Genomic DNA, 18,105 nt, shown 5'->3' with positions numbered 1-18,105 from the left:
CTTTAGAAGACACAAGAATGAGCAAGTTATTTGCTGGGGAGCCATCAAGGCAAGCAATCAAGTTACTTCAGGGCAAACCTCCTTCCAAGACTGAAACTCAAAGGGAATACATGAGCAGTCATGTAATCTTGCTGGCAACCACGTAGGTCTACCGATAAGGGGAAGTGGAGGAAAAGCAGCAATGAAGATGTGGGCTGAGTCCGACCATGTTCAACAGACTCCTGTCAACCTGTAGTGAGACCTGGTTGGCCAGCAGTGTGGTGAGACCTGGGGAGGATTCCTGCCCATGGATGGGGACATAGCCACAGAGGGCTAGAGCAGAGAGTGAAGTGTCCAGCTGATATGAAGTGAGGGAAGATGCACAAGAACACCCATACTTGCAGATAGTACACATTTCACACCTAGCTTCAATGGCTAGATGATTAGAACTCGACTAAAGAAAGAAAAGAAGAGGGGGGAAAAAAAAAGTGTAATCCTCTACCATTTGATGAACTTGACCACCTGTACTTATGGATGTAGGACCTTAAAAGAGGGAAGGAATCTTCACAGCAAGGATCATTCCCACCTCCACCCCCGTACACAGGGTTGACAGGGATGGGCAACTTTCATTAGCTACCTAAATTGGGGGGGGAGGCTATAAAGACACAAAGTGACTGGCTTACAGGTTTTCAAGAGAGAGTTTAGTTTCAGAGGGTTGGGGTGGGGGGAGTAGAATCTCCACTGAATGGTTTCCAACCTGTCTAGAGGTGGCTGGTGAAATGAGATGGGGGATAAGGCCCTTGTGGCTCAATAGTGAATAACTGTTATCAGGAATGCTTGTGATTGTTACAAATGTAAAGGCAGATATTTTGTAAGAAAAAGAAGGGAGTGGTTGATCTTGTAGTCCAGTAGCAGAGGACCCTGGGACCATCAAGGGAGAAGAGCAGAGTGCAGGACCCTATCCAGAGAAGCAGTGATGCCAGAGATGGAGGCAGAGACGATGACGTGGAGAGATGGAACGGCTGGGGACTGTAGACTCTTGGAGGGAGAGGGGTTGTGTGCTGGAGGCAGGGGGCAGGGAGCAGGCTTGCAGGATATACCCTTTGGTTGTTTGAATGAGTATGTATTCCTGAGTGCTTCGGTGTCATCCAACAACAACAACAAAAAAAAACAGCAGAGGGAATAGAAGCAAATGCTGTTGAATGATGATGCATGGAGAGGATTGTAATCATTGCAATGAAACAAAATACGATAGGATGAATGTAAAGCTGATGTTCTCCCGTGTAAACTATCACTCAATTCACAATAAAAAACTTAAAAAAAAAAAAAAAAGTTAATCAAAATACCACCAGAGAGGGAAGCAGTCGTCACATCAGTGCTATCCCCCTCTATATGCACGATAGATAGGGATGGGCAACTCAGACACTGGCTACCTAAAATGAGGGGGCAATAAAGGCATGAAGTGACTGGCTTACAAGGTTTCAAGAGGGAGTTTATTTTTCATCTTGTCTAGATGGGTCTGGTGAAAAGAGATGAGGATAAAAGTCTTGATGATTCAATAGTGAGTAATTGTTATCATGACTAACTGCAATTGTCACAACTGTAGGGGTAGAAGTTTAGTAATAAAAACAGGGGAGTAGTTAATCTTAAAGTCCAGAAACAGAGGCCCCTAGGACCATCAAGGGAGAAGAGCACAAGTGGAATGTGGGACCTTATCCAGAGAAGCAGCCACACCAGAGATGGAGGCAGAGATGGGACATGGAGAGAGAGAGCAGCCGAGGACTCTAAACTCATAGAAGAGAGGGAGTGAGAGCTGGTGGCCAGGAGGCAGGCTTGCAGAATGTGCCCTTTGGTGGTATAAATTGTTATGTATGCCTGAGTGTTCTTAAAAAAAAAACTTTAGAAGAATTCAGGAAAACATTACAAGGACAAACAGACAAAATAAATGCAAAATTTGAAACAATACAAAACCTGCAATTAGAACCCAGGAGATTAATAGTAAGATCTCAGAAAGACAAAGGAGTAGATACAAAGCAATGGAAGCCTGAATTAGTGAGCTTGAAGATAAACCTCTCAACACTAGTATGCTAGAACAATCACAGACAAAAGAATGAAAACAATCCAAGGAAAGCTTAAGAGTTTCATGGGACACCATGAAGCAGAAACAATTTATAGGTGGATCAGAATCCTAGAACAGAAAGAGACAAGCACAGAGAAAACTGTGGAAGAGCTATTGGAAGAAGACTTCCTTAATATCATGAAAGATTAGACGATAAGCATGCTGAATGAAACCCAAACAGGACAGATCCCCAAAAGAAAATCACCAAGACATATCATAATCAAACTTTCCAAAGCCAAAGACAAGGAAAGAATCCTGAGAGCAGCTCGAGAAAACCTCACCTAACAAAGGAGAACCAATCAAGACCAAGCTCTGATTTCTCAGCAGGAAACCAAGCAGGCAAGAAGGCAAAACTTGGAAAGAAAAAAAATTGCCAACCAAGAATCATATACCCAGAGAACCTGTCCTTCAAATACGATGGGATGGCAAAATTAGGATATTTCCTGATGCCCGAAATTAAAGGAATTTGTAATGACCAGACCAACTTTACAAAAAACGCTAAAGGATGTTCTTTGGACTGAGAACCAACAACAGCAGACAACAACCTGCGATATCACCATACATGACAACACCACCCAGAATTCAATGCAGGTATAGAAACATTTTAAGTAAAACAAACCTACAAGACTGAAATAGAGAACCAGAGATATCAATGTACAATGAAGTGAACTACAAAGGAAAAAGAGGGACTAGTGTAGGTACAGAACTTCCAAATGGCATGGGTGACAGCAAACAATATACAACAAGAGGGAGGTTAGCAGAAGAAAGATGAAGGCAGCAGGAGACATGGGGAGGAATGCAATAAAGTAAACAGAGGTAAATGATGTTAACTGTTAGTACATGGAGGGGATTGCAACCATATAATGAAGCAAAGTATACGATTTATTGAATGTAAAATTGATGATCTGCTCTGTAAACCTATACTCAAATCACAATAAAACGCTTAAAAAAAAAAAAAAAAAGCCCAACAACACACAGAGACTCCAAGGAATGTTGGGTCTACAAATGCTGAAAGGAAGCAAAGATCTTTCTCCAGAGCTGGCACTCTGAATTTGGACTTTTAGCCTCCTAAACTGAGAGAATACATTAAAGCCATCCACGTGTATTAGTTATAAGTAGCACTGAGTAATTTAAACAATTGGTATAAGTGCCATCTCTCATCAGACTGCAAACTTGTTTGAACTGCAAGGTCAGTGGTTTAAGCTCACCAGCTATTCCTTGGAAACCCTCTACAGGGTCGCCATGGGTCAGAATCGACTCGACAGCACTAACAACAACTTTTAAAAGACTAGCTTATTTGAAGGGGTTTCCGGAACAAAGCAATTTCCTGATTAACAAAAAAATAATTTTACACACTCTGTGGTTGTGTGCTGTTGAGTTTATTCTGGCTTACAGGACGAGAAGTACCTCACAGTTTCTTAGGTGTAATCTTTATAGGTCAGGGGTCCTGGTAACACAATAGGTTATACAATCAGCTGAAAACTGGAAAGTTGGAGGGTTCAAATCTACCAGACACTTCAAGGGAGAAAGCTGTAGCAGTCTGCTTTCACAAGGATTATTGTTGTTAAGTGTTGTCAAGTCGGTTCTCCCTCATAGCAACCCTGTATAGGGTTTCCTGAGGAGTGGTTAGTGAGCTTGAATTACCAATCTTGCGATTCAAAATGACCTTGCAATCCAGTGCATTAACCTGCAGTGCCACACCAGGACTCCTTTTTTCTTTGATAGCGTCACTGCAAGTCGGAATCAACCTTTGCAGGAGCAGATCTTCTGTTCTGTGGAGCTGCTGATGGGTTTAAACTGCTGACTGTTAGAAGGCAAGCACTCAACCACAGTGCCACTAGGGTTCCTTGTCTCTGTTCTCTGCATGTGCTGCAGAGAAAGGAATACGCAGAGCTGCTCTCATTTCTCCCCTGCTCCTCTCCTCAGGATACTGATGCCCCTGAGAACAGAAGAACTAGATGGTACCCAACCACTACCAACTGCTCTGAAAGCAATCAATTAGAAGGTCCTGGGGAGTGGGAGGAAAACGGGAACAAAACTCACAATTATAAGAAACCAGGCTTATTGGTTGGATAGGGATTGGCGAAGTCCCAAGACTGTGGTAGTCCTTAGTCACGCCTGGAAATGAACGCGTCCTGATGACTCAATTTTCAGGTCTACTAGGTAACAATAACACTAGGGAGGTATAAACACCTTGGACAACCAACCATTTAAAAATCAAAAGGGTAGGACTGACCCAAGGAAGGGTTCAGAAGAGTTAGGAAAGGAGGAGAAATGCAAACACAGCACAGGGAGGAAGTGGGAGAAGTGATGTCACCTTGCGAGAATTGTAGTTAATGACATGAAACAAACTGCTGTGTATGAACCGTTGAAGGTAGAATTTACCTGCTCTGTAAACCGTCACCCAATTCACAATAACAAGTTTAAAAAATTTAAAACAACTGATGAGGATTAGCCTGATGCCTGCCACATGAGGAGCTTTGGGTATGTATCAGCTATTAGTTCTAGTACGTCCCAGCCTGGTGTCTTCAGAAGGTACCAATAATCAGGTTATGGAGTATAACCTCCTTCCTTAATTGAGGAGTTCTTCCACACATATTTGGAGAGGACGCAGAAAGAAAGTTTTCAATTCCTTTTCTGTTAAGTAAGCTAGAGTTGGTTTGGGTTGCTTAAAACAAAAGCACCTTAAGCTATCTTGCAATCATCTACTTTCAGTATTTTCCAACAGCTCAAGAGAAATCTGAATCAACGAAAGGTGTATCATGTGACAGACTATGTTCTAGGCACTTGAGGTAAAACTTGCTCATTAAACCAAATGCCAACTTGGACCAAGTTATACACATCAAACCAAAACCAAACTCACTGCCATTATAGTTGATTCTAACTTACAGTAACCCTTTCAGGGTTTTTGAGGCTGTAAGTCTTTATGAAGCACAAAGCTTCATCTTTCTGCCTGGGAGCAACTGGTCAGTTTGAACCTTATAGCTAACAAGCCAGTGGCTATTCTACAGCACCACCAGAACTCTGTGAACTCTACAAAGGGGCTTCAAGAAGTTCTTCCATGAATTTTGTTGAAGCCTCCTCATACATGATCTTACAAAGCCCCAGAAATCTGTTCTATGTTTGGTTAGAATCATACCAGATATTGTTTGCTTAAAAATCATACCAGATATTGTTTGCTATATACATGAGACACTATATAGGCTACTAGTGGCTAACAATGTTAAATTAACAGTATCACTTCACCTTTTTGTTATACTTTCCACTATATATTTTTAACTTTATATATTTTTAACATATATTATTAAAGCAGTAAGTAATTAAAAGCAGGAAAGAACAACGTTTATGTCAAATGGTGCTGGGATAACTGGAAATCCACATGCAAGAAATGAAGTTAAATCCCTACCTCACATCATACACTAAAATTAACTCAAAAGAGGTCAGAGAACTTCTTATGTCATCCTTGTAATTTTTCTGCATTATTTCAAAATAAAAAGATTAAAAAAAGAAGAAAAAGCCAAAGACCTAAATACAAGAACTTTAAAACTTTTAGAAGAAAACATACATGTACATTTTCATGACCTCGTATCAGGCAATGGTTTCTTTAATGCAACACCAAATGGAGTCACCAAAAGAAAAAAATAGATTTCATCAAAACTTAATACTTGTACTCCAAGGAACAGTCAAGGTGGTGAAAAGATAACTCACAGAATGGGAGAAAAGATTTGTAAATCATGTATCTATCTGATAAGGCCTCTATCATATATCCAAAATATGAAACAATACTGAAAACTCAATAATAAAAACAAAGGACTCCATTTTAAAATGGACAAAGGGTCTGAATAGACATTGCTCTGAAAAAGATACAAATGGCCAAAAGGCACATTAAAAGATGCTGAGTCATTGGTAATCAAGGAAATTCAAATCAAAACCATTAAGAAGATACTACCTTTACACACACTTGCTGTGTGTAAAGTGCTGAATCAATTCCAACTCATAGCAAACCTGTACAGGGTTTCTGAAGAGTAGCTAGTGGGTCTGATCTGCGGACTTTGTGGTTAGCAGTTCAGTGCATATACTACAGTGCCACATCACACACATTAAGACGGCTTTCATCATAAATACAGTAACAAGTATTAGTGAGGATGAGAAGAAATTGGAACTATCATGCACTGCTGGTGGGAATGTAAAATGATGCAGTCACCGTGGAAAACAGTTTGGCAGTTCTTCAAAAAGTTAAACATAGCTCTAACATGACCCAATACTTTGACAATTTAAGTCTATACACCAAAGAGAAATGAAATATATGACACACAAAAACTTCTACACAAATGTTTATAGCAACACAACAGCCCAAAAGTAGAAACCATCCAATGTCCATCAATAAATAAAATGTGCTGTTGAGTCGATTCCGACCCATAGCGACCCTGTACAGGATTTCCAAGGCTGTAAATCTTTATAGGAGCAGAAAGCCGCATCTTTCTCCTGTGGAACAGCTGGTAGTTTAGAACTGCTGACCTTAAGGTTCATAGCCCGATTTGTAACCACTTTGCTACGACCGATAGATATATCCATAGAATACATTATCCAGCTATAAAAAGGAACAAAACACTGATATATGCTACAACATGAACCTTATGACCCATGTATATGAAATACTCCAAACAGGCAAATCTATAGAAACAAAGAGATTAGAGGTTCTCAGGGGGGTCTGGGGGGAGGGGAAAGTGGCGTGTGCTTAAAGGACACAGGGTTTCTTTTGGGGACATCTGTTGGAAATATTCTAGAAGGAAGTAATGGTGACAATTGTACAACTTTGTGAATATGTTAATATTCAACAGAAAACAAGTAGACACTGTAGGCTTCCCATTTTGGCAAAAACTTCAAGGTCCTCTTTCAAATCATTTATTATAATTCTAAGGCTGCTTCAAAAGAGCTTTGTGGACTCCTAATGCTCCACCAGGAGTGGAGGATAATGCACTGGACTGCAGGGTCAGTTTGAAATACAAGATCAGCAGTTCAAACCCACCAGGCGCTCCTTGGAAACCCTATACAAGGTCGCTGTGAGTTGGAACCGACTCCATGGCACTTAACAACAACAAGGCTCTACAAAGGAGACCTGGTAGTGTAGTGGATTATAAATTGAGCTGCTAACCGCAGTATCAGCAGTTCGATTCTACCAGCCACTCCATGAAAGAAAGATGCAGCTTTCTGCTCCCAAACAGACAGATTTACAGCCTTGGAAACCCTAATACAGGGTCGCTGTGAGTTGGAACTGACTCCAGGCAGGGAACACAACCACCACCCACCACACCAAGGCTCCACTGGGCTGTTTTGAAAATCACTACTCTTAAATTCTGTGCTGATATTCCCACAATCATCAGCAGCAGATCGTGGAAAAGTTCTATGTAGTTTTCCAGTGCAGAGCTGCCCAAGACATTCCCTTTGGCACTGTGGGTTAATGCATCAGACTGCAAAGTCGTTTGAATCGTAAGGTCAGCGGTTCAAGCTCACAAGTCACTCCTTGGAAACCCTATACAGGGTCGCTATGGGTCGGATTCAACTCGATGGCACTTAACAACAACAAATATAAGCAGGTCAGAAAGAACCCATTTCTTACATGGTCGTCAGAAGCACTCAGGAGATGTCCACTCAAGTTAGAGTTCCAGGAAAGACCATAGCCTTCCTTTTGGTGACCTCTTAAACGAAGATCAGGATTACATTCTCCACTTGGGTCTAAGAAAAAAAATAAAATAAAATTATATATATATATATATATATATATATATATATACATTAAGAAATTACATCATTATCTGCTATTAGAATGGGTGTGAGCAAATTCTCACTTCTTTCTTAGTGAGCCTTAACATTTATTACAATGCTGGGAAAAGCACCATACAGAATACAACTTGTTCTAACTCACAGCTGCTTTAAAAAGCAATTATTTGTGCTTCATTTCAATGTTCCATGCAAACGAGGTCACAGAAGACCAACTTCTTTTTCTAACATAGAAATACTGAAAACTGTAGCTCTACTCCACAAATCTGAGTGGTGATACCCCTACACACCTCCATAGGTCAACTTTTGGGGGGTGGAAATTTTTTTTCCTATTTGAGGAAAAGTTAATACTGTAAGTTTGTTTGTTCAGTCCTTAAATGTCTCCAGGGTAACCTGTAACCTTAACTAACCCTGGAGAGGGTGGCCCTCTAGAAATGTTCTGTGAGTCTCTGTCTGATGAAGTTGTATACGCCCAGAGCAATGGGGCACGCTGTAGCAGCTACCTTGTCAAAACTTGTTAAGATTATTTGGCAAGATTCATGAAGTACCTGATTTCACTGTTGGGGTCCTGAATTTTACTTATTATGATGGGCCACCTGGCAGGTTGTACCTGTCACCACACCTCCATAAAAACCCACCTCAGATTCATACGGGCTTCCATGGACAGAGAAATTTAGACATTTAGTCCCTATAGTCTGCTGTTAGAGAGAAACCACATCCTGTGTGGTCCCAGATAGGGGAGGGCTCAGATGCCTGGGTCTTCTCTCTGGACTTTGCCTGATGTATCGCCTTTTTACTTGCTGCTTTTGCTGTCTCCTTTGTTGTAATCAACCTTAGCTGTGGGGATAACCTGCTGTTGAGTCCTTCTGGCATACCACTGGACTTCAGGACCACCCATACAAATGTAAACCTTCAAAAATTATAGTGTATTCTAGAGTTTGGCTTAAAATGATCACCATTTTGAATTAAGAAAAAGTTCTAGAAATGGTCTGACTTCATCACCATGTACCTGGTTTAGCAGGGTGCTTTGTATAGTCAAAAACCAACACGTCAGATGATGGAGTTTTTGTAGCAATAATATGAGGATTCTGCGGCATGTAACGAGCACGGTTCACTTCTCCTTCGTGATTAATCTTAATTTCACATTCAATTTTTCCTGTTACAGAACCAAAGCCGCCAAATTCTAACATACAAGGGAAAAGAAAGACATAGATTTAGGGTTTTAAATTCTCACATCAGTTAGTTGAATTAACACAGCAGATTTTAACCTTAGGTTAACTAAATGGATAAAACACAAAAAAGTAAGGGTTCACTTGCCACAAGGAGGCAATTTATTCTCAAAATCCATTTTCACTGGAAAACAGATACCTATTTTTATGCAAGTCAATTCAGTTCTACCTTGAATGTAAAACAAGTTTCTTCAGCTTAAAGGATGACTTCCTCAAATTTCAAATAACCACAAATTAAATACACCAATGATTTCATTTAGAAACACTGAATTATATTAGCCTCGTTTGCAGTTTTATTAAAACAGAAGTTTCACCACCAGGAATATGAGCATTCCTTGAGTCTAAAAGGAAAAGTACCCACGTATCAGAAATCCTCACTTTCAGTTACCACCCTTTTCCTACCACACACTTGATGTTGGTTCTGACTGTGCACTTGGTGCAACTGCTAGTGGACTCCTGCAACAAAAACAAGGGGCCCTAGAAATAAGACCATGGTTTTAAATGTTGTTAAATGCTATCGAGTCGGTTCCAACTTATAGCAACCCTATATAGGGTTTCCAAGGAACAGTTGATGGGTTTGAACTGCCAACCTTGTGGTTTGCAGTCCAGTGCTGATCCCACAGTGCCACACTAGGAGTCTTAAATGTTAAGTCCCGTTGAGTCGATTCCGACCTGTAGCAACCCTGTATAGGGTTTTTGAGGAGCAGCTGGTGGGTTGGAACCAACCTTGCAGCTCAAATTGACCTTGTGGTCTAGTGCATTATCCTGCAGTGCCACACCAGTACTCCAATTAGTAGTAAAAATACAAGTAATTGAAAATGGCTCACACTAGTTTCAGGACAGCAAATAACTGTAGAGAAAGGCAGTGAGAAAAGGAGTAGTGAGTTGGTGGAATTTTAGCTGTATTTATTTTCAACAGGAAAAAACTTTAACAGCAAAATATCGGCAAGCATTAACACTTATGAAATCATTTGGGGCTGTGAGGAAAGCATTAACAACGGACGTCTGGATACCTGCCCCTCGACTCTTTGAAGGACACCAGAACCATGACTGACCCATGGTCAACTGCCAGGAACATGGACCTCAGCATGTTCTGTCACTGATGGACTGACGATTTTGAGGTCTACACCTAGAGCAACGGACCATGTTGCACCAGTTTGTCGGGGTTGCTTTGTACAAAAACATCAAGACTGATAACGCACACCTGCGTTTCATTATGGGGTCCTGAGTTCAGCTGCCATGGCTAAATGCCAGCAGGATGTACCTAACCAGCCCCTCCTCCCCTCTATGAATTAAAGCCTCAAATCTAGAGACTCAAAGGGTTTCCCTGGGCAAAGCTATCATACTCGTGTCCTTAGAATTCACTGCTAGATAGAAAACGCATCATGTATGGCCCTGGACAATGAACTTGTGCCAGACTGCCCCATACTGGTCAATGCCTGTCTTTTTCCTGCTACTTTTGTTCTCTATCCTTTGCTGCAACAAAATTTAGCTATGAATATAATGTGCTCTCAAGTCTTCTGAGTGAAACCACTGGTCATGGGATTACTAAAACAGGGGGTGGTTATGTGTGTTTGACAATTTGAGGAACAAAGGAAGTGAAAAACTTCCGTGATTAACTTTACCACTGCCTCCTATCCCATTCTCCTGTTCTCAAAAAGCCACTATTAACTGGTTGGTGTAGTTGACCCTCCATATCCACAGGTTCCTCATCCATGGAGTCAACCACGCACAAATCAAAAATCTCCACTGGGGTGGATTAAGTGGTCAAAGTAATCCTTCAAAGGCTAAGAGGGAGTGTGAAATGTTACTTCCATAGCTTTTACACTATACTTGATATGATAATCCAGAGATTATTTAAACTATACCTGACGATGTACATAGGTTATAGACAAACACTACACCATTTTGTACAAAGGTCTTTGAGCATCTGAGGTTTTTGGTATCCATAGGGGGTTCTAAAACTAAACCCCCACAGATTCCAAGGAACCACTCTAAATGAGTCCTGAAATTTTTTCTATGCTTACAACCAACCCATATTTATTTTGACAAGAAATGGACTATTACAATTATACATTGAAATAACTCCTAAAATTAACCTGCTAGGCCAAAAGATAAAGGTTTTGTTCTAAATTTCATTCTTTTGTTAAGATACATAGAAAAGCATACACCAAAATTCAAGTATTTCTACATGGACAATACAGTCACACCCATGTCATTCTTGAAGTTGCGCACCCATTCTCACCCTCCTTTTCTGAGTTGTATTTCCCCCATTACCATCAGCCCATGGCCCCTAGGTTGCTATCGCATCTTCCAACTTCTTGTTAGGTTGATCTCATGGAGTTCTTAAAAAAGCATGTTAATACTTAAAAGGCAGACCTGTTTTTACTAATTAAGATAAACTATTGCTTCATTTGAAGATGACTTCAGGGAATACTTTGGTTTATGGTTTTAAGATTATCTCAGGGCAATAGTTTCAGGGCTTCATCCACCCTTCATGGCTCCAGAGAGTCTGGATACCATGAGAATGCACAAATCTCCTATGCATTACCCACCCCATCTGCTCAGGATTCTTCCATGGAATCTTTTCATCAAAATCTTCAGTGATGGTAGCTGACATCAAGTACTTCTGTTCTCATGGCAAAGGAGGCAGTTGTTCATGGAAGCAATCACCTACACATTCCAATTCTATTCCTGATTCTCCTTCTGTTGCTCCAGAAGAGAGCAATATTGTGCTTTGTATGGCTATTTGCAAACTTTTAAGACCTCAGGCATTAGTCAATGAATTAGGAGGTAGAAATTTATACATTATTAGGCCAGTTAACTGGGCGGTCATATGAAACCATGACCCTAAACCTCAAAACCAAGGAACCAAACCTCATGAGGTGTTTGGCTTAAGTATGAAGTTTTAATCAAGCAAATGCTTAGAAAGAGGCATGTTTCCTTCAACACTGATACTGGAGTATATGATATACCTACCTCCCTTATCACTGTCACAGTGGGAAGCATCAAACTGTGCATCATCATTCGGAATATGAACTCGAGCAACCACCAAATGATTCTGCTCATCAGAAGTGTGGGTCCCCAGCACTAGCCAGTGAAGAGCATAGTCCTTTCCTTCTGGTCTGTTTAGGAAAGAAAAGGAAGTCATACTGGTCCTACAAGAAATCTCCAGTTGCTAATAAATTAAACCCAATCCTACTCCCCAAATATGAGTGGTTTCAATAAGTTCATGGAGAACTGGAATTAAGAGTGGAATTTTCCCACGAAGTTAATGAAGCTCCTTCATACACTAAAATGTCTTCAACAAACATATACTAAATAAATACCAACCAGCTCCACTTTATTTACCAACAGTAGATCCCCACACAGAAGGAACTGTTCTAGCCACAACTTGCTTCTTTCCTCCTAGAGTCATGCTCCTGTATCAGGGTCTAGAGCAGCTTGTAAGCAAGGTAGGCCCAACTCAGTAAACACACCACCACAGGAGTCCGTTCACTGAGCCCCATAAATCTGTAGCAATCAAGACTTTACATCGAAAATGTCTCTTCTATCCATGCTGCTGTGTGATGTCAATGAGTTAAGACCAACTCATAGAAATTAGATAGGATGAAGCAGCTGGTGGGTTCATACTGCCGACCTTGAGCTTAGCAATAAAGTGCTTAACCACACTGCGTCACCAGAGCTCCTTCTGTCCACAGTTCCATTTTAATACACTTGATATTTCCAATTTCCCAATGAAAGCCAACGAGGTAAAATGGAAAGGTCAGAAAAACTAGGGTTACGTCCTAGTTTAAACTAAAATTGGCTCTACGCAATTACTTAAACCAGTTTTTCTGTGGGCCTGTTTCTTTACCTAAAAAGCAGGTAAGTCCAACGTAGAAACCTATTATTTAGGTTTATGGTGCTTTAATGTTAAGAAATTTCTCAGATTTTACTGACAGGTCTTTGTTACCTAGTTCTGTGGTAGCTTATGTTGAAGCTGAAGGACCCAGTAATACATATGGACACCTTGCTCTGGGCAAAAACCTGGCACAGAACCATTATTTTCTCATTTATATTATCTGCAATAATTTTCAACTGTACTCCATGTTCCCACTTCACCAAAGAAAATGAAACGCAGGGCTCTGGGCCCCAATTCCAGATAAGTTAGGCCATTTATCTGTTGATGTTTCTAAATTTGTTGTACAAAGGATTCAGTGGTTACAAAAAAAAAAAAAAAGGTTTGAAGGTTACTTGTAGGCATGCAATTTAGTTAATAACTACAGAAACACAAGATGAAATTTAACCAAGATTTTGTTTAAAGTGAAAAAGAACACCATCACCACACACGACTCCGACTGAACAAAAACAGGTAGTTGTAGCTAAGCAACAGCAAGTAAAGTCGTCTGGAAAAAGTTGTGGATCTTTAGCTGATGACTGCTCAGTGGGCCAAGAATATGAAGGTAGGTAATTCCATCTGTGATGGTGTCAATATAAAGGGACAGCAAGCAAGTGGGCGGCCCTTAGGCACTTGCACTGATTTCTAACTGGTAAAACCACTTAGGAAATTAAGCTGTAAGGCCATGTACTTTAGGAGTGATTAGACAAAATGAAATATCTGCAGAGAATAGTAGCTTGAATGAAAGGGGGACTTAAAACTCAGGAGAAACATTGGGGAAAAAAATTTTTTTTAAAGGAATGCTTGAGAGAAAGAAGGTATCAGCAATGATGCTACTTGGGGGGTGGGAAGGTGGGAGTGGGTTTAAGCAGTAAAACAGGTCAAAGTTGTAGGTGGACATATAAGTTCATCAGGAGAGCTTTTTAAGGTGAACAATCCCAAAATGGACACCAGGAGTTTAAAAATCCTTGACTCCGATATTAAGTAATTCGTTTTCTCTACCTTGACTACCATATAAAGGTTTTTCATTTGAATTTAACTTCTCCCACTTCCATCATTAAAACACAAACTTCCTTTCCTAAAGCAAGCAAGTGGAAACTCTTAAAAGAGCTTGTCCCTTTTCTATGCCAGAATCCTAAATCTCTGCTAGGAAATTCACCCAAATCACCTAAGTGTGTCCAACTACAAGATTATTCTTGGGCAGTAGTGTCTGTATAGTAGCAAGACTGAAAACCACCTAAATGCCCATCAATAAGGAACTGGTAACATGAGTCACTGTTGTTAAGTGCTACAGAGTCGGTTTCAACTCATAGCAACTCTGTATAGGGTTTCTGAGGAGCGGCTGGTGAGTTTGAACTGCTGACCTTGCAGTCCAGCATATTATCCTACAGTGCCACACCAGGACTCCAACATAAATTATAGTAGATCCATAAATAGGATCCCACGCAGCCCTTAAAAAGAATGAAATGTACCTAAGCATGTGGCTATCAACGGCCCCAATATACTCTTAAAATGTCAGGTGAACACTTGCTACCTTAAAACACAGTCCATACATCTATATGCTGGCAGGACACAGAAGAACTAGAAAGAAAACGACTGCTCCTGGGAAGGGAACTGGGAGAAAAGGGGATGTGGAAGGGGAACGCATTTTTCATTACACACTTACAAATTTTTATTTTGTTGTTGAGAATATACACCGCAAAACACACCAATTCAACGGTTTCTACATGTATAACTCTGCAACAGATTGCATTCTTCAAGTTGTGCAATCATTCTCACCCTCCTTTTCTAAGTTGTCCCTCATTAACATAAACCCACTGCCCTCGGAGATTTCTTTTGAGTTGCTGTCTTCAAGTTGATCCCACATAGATAGTTCTTAAAAGAGCACAATGCTCAAAACAGAACTTTTTAGCTAGTTAGGCTAAACAATTGTTTGGTTTACTATATACTTTGTACAGTCTGGATTTGAAAGATTACAAAATTTTTTTGGTAAAGAATTAAGTCATTCTTAATGAACAAAGGATTTATTAAGAAATATGAAATAACCTACCAGTTTTTTAAAAAACTTCTTATAGATATTTAAATATATTACACAGTTCAATTTAAAAGCCGCTTATAATTTTCAAGTCATTGCTAAGAAGCATGTTATATGTAGGCAGAATTCCCACGCACCCCCCCACCCCACAAACCCATTGCCATCCAATTACACCTCACAGAGACCCAACAAGACAGTATAAGCTGCCTCAAAGGGTTTCCTAAGTTGTCACTGTTACAGAAGCAGACTGCCTTCTTTCTCTCAAGGAAACACCTGGTAGGTTGGAACCACCAACCTTTTAGAGAGCAGGTAAGTGCTTAGCCACTGTGCTACCAGGGCTCCTCATGTAGGCAGAATGAAATGGAGTAGGGTCTAGCTCTTCAAACAGCCAGGTTGTAAGATGATGTTGTCAAGGCTGTCGAGTCGGTTTCGATTCACAGCTATCTGTGTAGGGTTTCCAAGGAGCAGCTGGTGGATTTGAACTGCCAACCTGCAGGTAGTAGTCCAGTGCTGATCCTACAGCACCAGTGACCAACATTTTTACTGCTACGTACAGTGATAAATACCCTCACCCCACCCCGATGGTGCTGTGGGTTAATGCACCAGACTGCAAAGCCGGTCGGCGGTTCAAGCTCACCAGCTGCTCCTTGGAAACCCTATACAAGGTCACTATGGGTCAGCACCAACTCAACGGCACTTCACAACAACCACCCCACACCGAACCCTTGAAGCACCACACAGCAGCACTGCCCACCCTACAACCAGATCCCACAACCTCTTTGTAGGCAAAGAACGCCATGGAATAATTCACTTAATTAAAACAAGTTCTTAAGTGTTAACAATAGTAAAAGCCACGTCTTTTACTATTAACATGCAGATCTGTTCCTCATATAGATCCATTATTGTTAATGCAAAACGCATTACAGATAGCATTTTAAAATCCTAGTAATTCCTGCACAGCAAGTTAGAGAATCATCATCCACCGCCACTTACTGTGTCCCAGAGACTTTGACTTCAGTGTAAGCATCCAGCATTAACTTCTCCATTTACAAATGGGGGGAGGGCTGGGAATAAGGGTTAACAACTTACCCCAGGTCACAAAACTATTCCTATCTTCAGCCTCAACACTAAGCTTAAACCTTAGAGCCAGCCCTTGTTCCCGGTCCAAGAAAAGGTAAATTGTTGAAAAGTTTTAAATCTGCTTAATAGGAAGACACAGGGCATCAAATGCACAGGATGCTCAACACTTGAATACCTGTAAGTATACCTTCTATTTTAAAAATCTATTCAAAGGTGGCTATAAATGCCAATGTTTTCAAGTCTCCATTAATTGGATCTTGGCTACTCTTCTTGCACCTGGGCACTTAAGATTTTTAGGAATACCAATAAATGGTCAACGTTCGCATTTGAAGAATTTAGCCATCGTAATAAAAGTAAATTCATTTTATATAAAATCAAAATGGTCACAAAATTCCCTTCTAGGTTAGTTGGATTTAATGCCCCCTGAATTATATGCTTAAAACACCGAAATCCAGTGCATTAACAAAAAAAATACAATCGTGAAAAAAAAAAACAAAACAAAAAAATCCTGCCCAAGTTCTTGATAGAAATGAGAGGCATGTATGAGACAAGGGGGAGTGTGCAGGGCCTGCCGGGACTCAGCCAGCTGTTTTCATCCTGAAGTCAGTGCCACCATTTACCAACCTCAGGGTTTCTCATCAGCAAAACGGAGTTGATAAAAACTATTATCCCCTTACTGTGGAGGATTAGACCAAGCCATAGGAAGTAAAACTCTTCAGATGTGACAGGCCCTGTTCTAGGTGTTCTTCTGTAAGCATCAGTGATTATTTATTACTCAAGGGCATTTTAGAACTAGCCGACTTCTTACAAAGATGATTAACAATCTCAAAGCACATTTCATACCATAAGCCAACAACACACTTTGATTAATTGCTGCCATATTCTTTTTCCTTTTGCCAATTAAAAGGCATTCATCTTGAGTACATGTTACATAGTGTATATTCACTCTGGAAAAATTCATCAAGCCTCCCATCGTTGTATTTTTTCTGTGTACATACCTTTTCCAATAAACTTGTACAGAAACACATTAATCTGTGGTTCATAGATAATGCTTTATATCTAGAAGCAAGAAAGGTCAATCAAAATACATTCTGCATTTCCTACAATCAGGGAACAGCGGCACTCACACATCAGAAATGATCCCCTAAGCCACTTCAATTTTGAAAATACCAAACTTCTACCATCTCATCCATTACGTGGCTCGGGTTCTACGTATGAAAAACGCCCCAAACTAGAAAATCCATCAGGACACTTAAATGTTCGCAAAATTAAAGTTGCCAGAAACCCTTACTTAGTCACTTCAGGAAGCCACTGAACTGTAAGACTGGGCCACTGAAGAGCATGGGTCATAACCAGGTCATACAGAAACGGTGTATTCTTCTTCCAGATTTTATATTCTTCATTGATGACACGCTCCTCCACGGTATCCTCGAACACTGAAATTGGGAGAAAGCCCACACGATTAAGCGGCTGCGAGATGGAAGTCAGGATCTGCACAAAGCTACTGGAGGTCGCCCTCCGCGCCCCCCTCCCCCAGACGGCCACACCTAATCGACGCTGCCCCTTTCTCTCGAATCGGGACAAGAAGCAACGAACTGCTCCCTCCAGAATGTGGAGCGAATCACAACACTAGGAAGCTTATTTCTGGCACTTTGAGATCAACGCCTCCTGCGTCTACAAAATTTTGGGATTACGCGGACATCAAACGGCGTCTTACAGATGTTCGCACCTGTGTTCAGATGCGGAGGGAGATAGAGATCCACATGGAGCCAACCGCCACCCACGCCTCGCTTCCCGCAGCCCCCACCAGGCCAGGCCCCGCTCCCACGACGCCCGCGTAGGCAGCCCGAGGCCCGCCGGCCGGAGCTCGAACCCCGCGGACCAGGGCCGCGACCCCGCAGCGGCCGGAGCGCGCGCGCCAAGATCAAGCCGCCCTTCCCGCGCCGAGGGAGCTAGAGAGAGCGCCGAGACCGGGGCCCAACCCTGGGCCCCGTGCCCAGCT

The 18,105-nt window shown here is 41.2% G+C and overlaps 1 protein-coding gene across 1 annotated transcript in view; it reads right to left on the bottom strand.

The window, feature by feature from the left end:
• The window catches only part of LOC102834365 (histone-binding protein RBBP7-like), a 30,702-nt gene extending 13,169 nt beyond the window's left edge, over nt 1–17,533 (bottom strand). The window contains exons 1-4 of the mRNA XM_006835602.1: nt 17,395–17,533; nt 12,088–12,233; nt 8,889–9,062; nt 7,719–7,834 (exon numbers count right to left, since the gene is read on the bottom strand). Of these exons, the coding sequence (XP_006835665.1) occupies nt 7,719–7,834; nt 8,889–9,062; nt 12,088–12,233; nt 17,395–17,453 (495 nt within the window). The 5' untranslated portion in view covers nt 17,454–17,533. The remainder of the gene's footprint in view (nt 1–7,718; nt 7,835–8,888; nt 9,063–12,087; nt 12,234–17,394) is intronic.
• Between the last annotated feature and the right edge of the window lie 572 nt (nt 17,534–18,105).

This window comes from Chrysochloris asiatica, unplaced genomic scaffold (genome assembly GCF_000296735.1).
Source record: "Chrysochloris asiatica unplaced genomic scaffold, ChrAsi1.0 scaffold00018, whole genome shotgun sequence".
NCBI lineage: Eukaryota > Metazoa > Chordata > Mammalia > Afrosoricida > Chrysochloridae > Chrysochloris > Chrysochloris asiatica.
Note: the sequence above shows the minus strand (reverse complement) of the source record. Positions and strands in the feature narration are given on the sequence as shown.